Raw genomic sequence first — 9,134 nt, 5'->3', positions numbered from 1 at the left:
GAAGTTAAAAGAGTGAGAATGCTGGACTAATGATGATATGTTGATGTTAGCTTCTAGAAGGTGGTTTAATAGCTGAGTCCTGGACCTGCCTTATAAAAATAACAGTTTGCTCTCTGCATGGGACGCCTGCAGACGGTGTTTGTGTGTTTACACCTGAATGCAGCACAGAGACTCTGCAGCGGTTTGAAGTATTGCGTTTGTATCAGAAGAAACAGAGGTTGTTGAACATTAACAGTTCTCTCACGTTCTGCATCGCCTGCTCTCATCGACCCCGAGGGCGTTCTCGTAGAACCGTCCCACCGCCGCCGCTGCTTCGTCCACACGATCCAATTTCTGCAGGTCAGGAGCTCCCCGATTGGCTCAGGGTTCAGCATACTGATGACATCTCTGAGGTGGGGTGCTGCAGAATATAGTCACAGTCACAGAGTGGACAGAGATCAGGAGGTCACACGTAGCTGACGGTGTCTTTAATTAATGTAAAAGTCGTTTATCTGAACACGCAAAGATTTACAGCGGAGTCAGCTTTAACGTAACGCCTGATGAGGAGATTAAAGACACCAGACCGCTGTTTACCATCAACACTACTTGTTTCTAATGTATTCATTTGAATATATTTAACTCTTATTTAACACTTTATATGATTTTAACAATCGTATGAAAGTGGAAGTTGTTTACACTTCTTTACCTTGAAGGAGGATTTATTTCAAGTAAGTCAGCTTGTGCAGCTACCAAGATGTTTAGCGGTTCATTTAATTACAAGCCGATTAATACTCAATATTAAGGGATTAGGTGACTAAAAATAAGAAGAGTGTCATTCTTATTTCTAGATAATAAAACTCCCCACAGTCAAAACCTAAAAACCATCGAGCACAAGTGGGTTTTAAATCGATGACCTTGAAGTTTGGAGTCATTTGTGTTAACCACTGAACCACCACTTCTTTTGTTCAGAGTGAAATATCTCATTCAGTGTTGAATGGATTGGTGGGAAATTTGGTTCAAACACTCATGGTCACCAGAGGATGAATCTTACTGACTTTGGTGATCCTCTGACTCTTCCTCTAGCGCCACCAGAAGGTCAATGTTTCAATTTGTCCAATAATTTATATTGTATAGTTTATTCCCAAATTCATTGTGATTTAATTTACCCCTTCGACTCATGACATATATGTTGTTCTTATAATAATTTGACTTAATTCCAATAATATCAGGATGTGTTTTATCTTAAAATAATAATATGTAGGGTGTATGAAGGTGTTGGATTTTGAATGAATGCAGCCCAAGCCATGCTTCATCCTGCTGTGGCCTGTCGGCTCTCTCTTTGCCGACAAAACAATCCCATTTTTGAACGTATACTGCACTGTAATTTCTATTGCTATTAAATTCTTGTTTCTATTTATTCATTCTGTATTTGTTTGCTTGTTTTTCACATGCTTTTAATGTTTTATGTAAAGCACTTTGAATTGCCTTGTTGTTGAAAGGTTGCCTTGCCTGTTTGAAAACAGATAATTCTGCTTCTTTGGGCTAAAGGTCTTTGCTGCACTCACATTGATCAAAGCTTTTCCCCTTTTTTCCAATGAGGTCTGTACAGCAACAGAGACATTTCTTTAATAATAAATGACATGTTTTAACAGCAGAAGCAGTAAATGCTCCGTTAACACACCTTCTGATGTGTCCTCCATCTGACACTGTTGATCATGCAGTTTTAATGAAGCTTGTGGTTCAGATCAGGTTCAGCAAACATCTCAATACATAATTCTCCTGGTGCAAATCCTTTTATGTCCACTGTGCGTTTTTAATGGCTTTGGGGAAATTAGAAGTGGTGTCGTTGCGATCTTTCTGATCGTTTCTCTGGTTTTCTGGTCTTTTTTATAGATCGTCTTCCGGAAAATCAGTGATGTGAAACGTGAGGAGGAGGAGATGTTGAAGAGGAAGAACGAGGCTCCTCTGAACCTTCCTCCGGATCATCCGGTCCGGCGGCTCTTCCAGCGTTTCCGGCAGCAGAGGGAGGCCCGACTCGCCACCGAGCGGATCACTCAAGGCGTCTGTGATGTGGAGAAATGCGCTGTTCCCCCGGAGCCGCCCAGAGGTCCGGAGGTCCTGGCCTCCACCAGTATAGTCATGGTGACAGAGACCCCTGCTGCACCCACCACCTCAGCCACTGCATCCTCTTCGTCCAAGACCTCCAGCCGAGTCATGCTCCACGCGCCCGCCACCCAAAATGGAAACCTGATCGGCTGCAAATCGGCGGAGCCGCCCAAAGCCAAAGGCTGGGGACGATTCAAGGAGTCGGTTGTGAAGGCAGAATCGTGGAGCAGCGTCTCCAAGGCCGAATCCATGGAGACGCTTCCTGATAGGACTAAGTCTCAGGACGAGGTGTCCCTCAAGAAAACGGACTCCTGCGACAGCGGCATCACAAAAAGTGACCTCCGTTTGGACAATGTCGGAGACGCCAGAACGCCGCAGGAGCAGAGCCCGGTCCAGTCCGACGAGAAGAGGGTCTTCTGTCCGATACCGGAGCAGAGCATGCAAGCCTCTTTCCTGGAGCTGAAGCAGGAACTGAGGGGAGACATCGGATGTCTGAACAGTCGCATAGCAGCGCTGGAGACTCAGATGGCTGAGATGCTGCGACTCCTCAAGTCCAGGAAGTCATCGGGCTCCTTTTTCGAGATCTCGCGTCCCCCTTCCCCCGATTCCGACAAGGACAGCTTCTCCTAAATGGTTGGCTGATTGGTGGTTTGACGATGATATCATACAAAAGCACTTTATGTTTTTGTTGCAAGACGTTACACTGGACGTCAGACTGGAACGAGGATAAGGCTGATTTTCTTTTCCGTTGACCAGAGAATGGTCATGATTGTCGCGATGGCGCCGTTGGTCCTCGGGAAGGTTTAGACCTTCGTTTTGATTTTGGCAATAATAAGAGATGGCTTTAACATTGTTGTTTAGAACAAGGACTTTGGCACTGTGATGAAGGAAACTGCTTCTATGGGTTCATCTGGTGGCTTCCACCAGTTTCATGAGGTCTGGTCTTAAAAGACATTTTCTGTCGGTTTGGTTTCGATGCAGATTTATTACGGAAAAAAAGGTTACTTGACTATAACACTGTGTATACAGACTTCAGTGAGAAGTCTTTTTGAAGTTGGGATCAGTTGCATTTTTATATCCAGAATGAATGCGAAAGATTAGATGCAGCACAGTGACGAGGTTCCTACATGTTCCTCGCGTTTAATTCCTGCACAAAGCTGGATATTAGTCGGGATTTTTTTCTCGTAGGGGTTAACGCATCCAAATTCAAACACAAGATTAACCCGATTTCTTCAGCGTACAAAGATCTCAGACGGTAATAATTCTGATATCCTCGGCTGCTTCAATGCCTCTGAATTCAAGTGAAATATGTTTTATCTCTTATATACTCTTTAATTAAGGCATTTTTAACAGATGATTCATTTAAAAGTAAAAGATTGCTTGAGAAAAAGTTAGACCCGTAAGTAAACATGGTGCGTTTCAGGTGAAGGGAAGCACCCTCGGTTTTTCATCTGCCTTTCTTCACGGCCAAAACCTAGAACTTATACTCACGCTGTACTGATCCATCGGAGCTATCTGCTACCCTCGTCAGATAGTGACCCTCTTCTTTTATATTGTAGGTATATGTGTCACTGGAGCTGTAATGCTGTATGTAGCTTTTATTTTGACAGGCAGCTTAAAATAGCAGGAAGAGGAGGAGTTCTTAAGAATGTGTCCAAATTGTACAGATGTTATTTGCACTTGCTGATGTCTGACAGGTTTCACGTGTTTCCTACCAGATGGAAATAAGATCTTATTGACTTATTCAGTAATTTCTGGCGTTACATCATTAAATATAACTAAAACCAGTATTTTAGGTCTTAGTGGAGAAAACACCTTCACATCAAACTACATCCCAAATATGAATCCTGAAAGATTTCCGCCCCCAAAAAAGCATCATCATGTTTAGTAACAGAAAATAGGTCTGTAAACACTTTCTCCACTGGATTGTAAACTGCTACAGTCCCAGGATTTAACAGTCCAAATTTATTCCCTTGAATTATGAGCTTCCAGGTTGACTGAACGTCTCCGTGTTTAAGAGTCTATATGCAATAATGAACCTCATTTGCACTCTTCCTTCCCCTTTTCTGTGACTCCCTCCTCTGTTGTTGCTTATTCCAATATTCGGTATTTAGTCGGCTTTTCTGTCGCTGGCTCTGAGGTTGTCTCTCACAGGTTTCTGAGGAAACATGGAAACCTGGAGGTTGGCTTTGCTGATCCTGAGACACCTGTCAATCAAGGTAAAGAAAAACAACCCGCAAACATACTTAAATCTCAATTTTCTACTTGATAGCACATTCATTCTGACACTAGAAGAAGGGAAATTATCCACACCTAGTGGTCGTTAGAGGAACTGCAGCCACGTAGTCGCAAAGCGTGCATTTCGTCATCTTACTACAGTGTGTCCATTGGTGTTTGAGTGGACACAGAATGAATGCGAAAGATTAGATGCAGCACAGTGACGAGGATCCTACATGTTCCTCGCGTTTAATTCCTGCACAAAGCTGGATATAAGTCTGGATTTTCTCACATTTACAATCTCTTGAACTGAGACAAGCAAACACCCAAACGTAGCATAAAAAATAATAATGTCATATGGAGTCAATCCGGTTCTCTAAGCTGTGTTTTTTGTTTTTGAACAGAAAACCATTTTCTCCTGAACTATTCCTGATGTTGTTAAAATGCAGATTTGAAGACAAATCAGATTGATAATATATCGTGTTTTTTTACTATAAAAAAATCTGCAGCTTTAAATTGAGTATCATCTGCAAATAATCTGATATGTGAATCTGATACTTTATTCGTATTCGGAGGGAATGTAACGTCATTATATCACCTGGTAAGAAAGAAGATGTACTTTTGTCTTGACATCGGTATCTCATATATACTGTGTAGGTGTGATTATAATGTACCGCCACAATATGCAATGAATTGCTTTATTAGCTGTTTGTACTGAGAGACTGGTTGTTTTTTTTTGTGGTAGCCTACTTTGTGTGTCTCACGCTGTCCCACGAGCACCGCCGGTATCGGTGCTGATGCACTTTGGTTGTCGCTGCATGATGCTGGTGTCCAAACTTTTTTTATGTTTTTTTGTTTGTTAAAGAAAGGCCGAGCTTACTTTGCCTTGCTACTTAATTTGCGGAGGACGTGGAGGTTCAGTTCTCTTTAAACTGTAATACCTGCTGCTGTCAGATGTTTGTAACGGCTGCAGTCTGTGCATGAAAAGCGCCTCAATGTTAAAATGGTACAGCGTCTTTATCAATGTCACGTATGCACTGTTCTGGAAGCTCACGACGTGGAGGAAAAGGCTTGAGGGGAAACTTAGAGTAACCACAGATACAGTATATAATGGTATTTCTGTTCTTCACTTATTGTCAAGAATGAGAACTGTATTAGCACAACGAGTATTTCTAAGGAAAACCCATCAAATGTCAATAAATTATTTCATACTTTGTACTTTTTGTATCTTCATTTGTTTTTTGGTTTATATGGTTTATTTTAACATCTTTTATAAACAAACTCGGACTGCTCATTCAGACATTAAATTATTTAAAAAAATAATAAACAACAACACAGGTTTGGTAATGTTTAGGAAGGTAAAACTATAAGTTTAGGGAAAGATCATAGTCCAAAAACCACTTCTACCCAGAACCATCCACCCCAACCGAACATATGAATGTAAACAGAGCAAGATTTCAAATATTTATAATATACTGCAAATTATTTATTTAAAAAAAAAGACAATTGTTCAAGCTAAAATTGGTGTAATTAACAATTTGTATTTCACTGCAGGGACAGTTTAGTTTTTACGCCCTTTGAGGTACTGCGTCTTCGATTGAGTTTCATCCGTCAGTTAACTAATCAGAGCTGTTGCTATGGTTACATGCAGGTTAACATACATTGTGCTCTGATTTGGTTGAACTACTTTTGATTCGTCCTCCTGCCAGCCAATCAGAAAGTAGTATTGATCATTTTAAAATGAAATCTCTGATACAACATAATTACATCTCCTCACTAACGAAAATATTCAGATCATATTCACGTTATTTTCTACTACTTTCTACTACTATTATGTACTACTCCTAATCCCGTACCTGCACATTCCTCCGGTCACACTTACACACACAGATTCCGTCACTAATAAAAGCCACTAAATTCAAATCATAACCTTCCAATTACACTGATAGAGGAAAATGACATGACTGCAGTGGGGTGGGCTTATCATCAAATAAATTCTATCAATTTTAATTCATTCAATCGGTTTCATCTGATCTGTGATGAATCTGCTCGTCTTTCTGAACTCATGTCGCTGCTTCTCCTTCTGGATCTTTTCCAAACCAACAGGGAATCCCTGAACCTCCCTCACTGAAAAAAAACCAGCTCTCTGCAGAGCTGGCAGCTCCCTCCCTCTCTCCCCTTCCTCCCTCCCTCCCTCTCTCTCTCCTTCCTCCCCCTTGTTTAATGTTCTGCATTGCAGTGCCAGCCCTCCTCTCCCCCTCCTTTCTTCCTCCAGGTTGATCTCTGCAGCACCGAACAAACAGCAGAGCCATCCTCTCAGTCCGACACTAAACATGCCTGCACAGCCTCCATCCTCCTTCTCCTCCTTCCTCCTCTATCACCCTCCTCCTCTGCATCTCTTGCATCGCTCTGTTATCCTGATACCACAGCGCCCTCTACAGAGCAGTAACAGACATAACAGTAAGCTAATTAAATGTACATAACATCACATTCATTCCTGACATTGGAAATGACAGTCTATAACACAGTAACATTGTGATGAAATGTCATAAAATGCATTGTAGTCGACAAAATACATTAAAACGACGCAGACTAGTAGCCAAAAAGTCATAATACAGTATATAAAAAAGTCAAAGTACAATACATAAAAAGGCATAATATAGGATGTCTAAAAAGTAATAGTATAGTATGATGAAAAATGAAGAAAAAAATAATATAGTATGTTGAAAAAAGTGAGATTTTAGTTTAGTATTTGGAAAGAAGTAAAAAAAAAAAGTAATAGTAGGCTATAGTATACAAAAGTCATAGTAAAGTGACTCGGGAGTGGGTGTCATCTTCTGGAGATACAGCCAATGTAAAGAAACACTAACCCTAATTTTCACATGTTTGCTTATATCTCGGGAACATAGGGTCGTAGAGACTCAGGGATGGGTAGCGTGTACCTTAATGTGACCCTTCTGAACACGCCATTCTTTGAACCGAGTCTCTACGACTTACCGTTCTGGAGATAGAGCCAATGTAAAGAAACACTAACCCTAATTTTCACATGTTTGCTTATATCTCGGGAACCAATGGTCGTAGAGACTAGGGAGTGGGTGGCGTGTACTCTAATATGACCCTTCTGAACACGCCAGTCTTTCAACCGAATCTCTACAACTTACCGTTCTGGAGATACAGCCAATGTAAAGAAACACTAACCTTAATTTTCACATGTTTGCCTATATCTCGGGAACGGAGGGTCGTAGAGACTTGGGAGTGGGTGGCGTGTACCCTAATACGACCCTTCTGAACACGCCAGTCTTTCAACCGAATCTCTACAACTTACCGTTCTGGAGATACAGCCAATGTAAAGAAACACTAACCTTAATTTTCACATGTTTGCCTATATCTCGGGAACGGAGGGTCGTAGAGACTAGGGAGTGGGTGGTATGTACCCTAATACGACCCTTCTGAACACGCCAGTCTTTCAACCGAGTCTCTACAACTTACCGTTCTGGAGATACAGCCAATGTAAAGAAACACTAACCCTAATTTTCACATTTTTGCCTATATCTCGGGAACGGATGGTCGTAGAGACTCGGAGACTCTTTATGATGCATTAATGTGGTCGTCACTTTTAATTGTACTTTATATACACTAATGGTAATATTTTTACATGTATACATGTGGGTCAATACAGTTGTATCTATAATACTACATTAGAACTTATTGTTGATTTTATTTTGGGTCAATAATCTGTAAATCAACAAGTAACTAATGTTAGAAGCATAAAGAAGCATGAAATTGAAAGTAAAACAAGTACTTTGGGTACTTTATTGGAGTAAATGTAGTTTCTGCTCAGTTCCAGTGGTGGAATATAAATAATAGAAGACTTTCAGATGAAACTGAACTTTCTGAAAAGTCTTTGATGGATGCAGAACTTCAAAGACAAAAAAGTTAAAAAAAATTGGTGAATATTGAGTTAATCACAGTCCTGCAGCCTCAGCGACACTTCAGCTAACCTCTTCCTTCACTCTCCACCCCTCCCCCCCCTCCCCCCTACACACCTTTTATACAGGTCAGTGCCGGGCGTCATGGCAACAGGTGCAGTCTGCTCCCTGATTGGCCGCTGTGTCCCCGGGATCACCCGTTGCCGTTTTTGCAGTCAGAAGTGCTGAGTGGACCCTCTTTTTTTAAAGGCCCCACCCGGGCCGCTTCATGGCCTCCTATTATTTACCAGATTTGTTTTTGCGGTCCTGGCTGAAGCTTCTAGCGCGAGAGGAAAAAACTGCAGCGGGGATCATATATGTGCCTCTGCGGGGACGCCGGGGGCATAACCTAACAAATGTGTGGGGTCAATTGGTAAGGACTGCTTTCTGTTGTGTTCCTTGTGCGGAGGTAGGGAGTGGAGGTAGAGGACTGCTAAGTTGTGTGAGGAGGTGATGGACATGGATAACTGGGATTCCGCTTTTTAAGCGTTTTTTTGTTTTTGTTCCAGAGCCTCACATTGAGAACTTGGGACTCTTGATGAATTTAAGGCAAGTGTTTGTTTTTTTTTTGGTTTGTAAGCGCCGTAAAAAAAAAGAAGAAAAAAAGTTGTTAAATCTGCTACTGAAAGTTTTTTTTCGCTCCGCTGCCCTTTAAAAAACAACAACTTAGCAGTACCTCTATTCTCCGCCGTGTGCGATGCATGATTGTGAAAATAAACTTGTCACTTGGATTACTCAAAAAAAAATGTCGGGTGGGATGAATGGTTCTTTTCATGGCGAAAGCAGACAGAAGGGAGCGTTTGTGACGTTGCTGATGATGATCTGCCAGCTTGTTTGTTAGGCGACTCAGATATTAAGGGTGAG

At 41.5% G+C, this 9,134-nt stretch overlaps 1 protein-coding gene across 2 annotated transcripts in view; it reads left to right on the top strand.

Annotated features, from left to right (window-relative positions):
- Positions 1–5,520, top strand: part of kcnh1b (potassium voltage-gated channel, subfamily H (eag-related), member 1b) — a 46,777-nt gene extending 41,257 nt beyond the window's left edge. For both annotated transcript variants that reach the window (XM_084006250.1, XM_084006249.1), the window contains one exon: positions 1,873–5,520. In XM_084006250.1, the coding sequence (XP_083862376.1) occupies positions 1,873–2,715 (843 nt within the window). In that variant the 3' untranslated portion in view covers positions 2,716–5,520. The remainder of the gene's footprint in view (positions 1–1,872) is intronic.
- The last annotated feature ends 3,614 nt before the right edge of the window (positions 5,521–9,134 follow it).

The sequence above is a fragment of the Eutrigla gurnardus genome, assembly GCF_963514095.1.
Source record: "Eutrigla gurnardus genome assembly, chromosome: 3".
NCBI lineage: Eukaryota > Metazoa > Chordata > Actinopteri > Perciformes > Triglidae > Eutrigla > Eutrigla gurnardus.
This window is presented reverse-complemented; position numbering and strand designations above follow the sequence as displayed.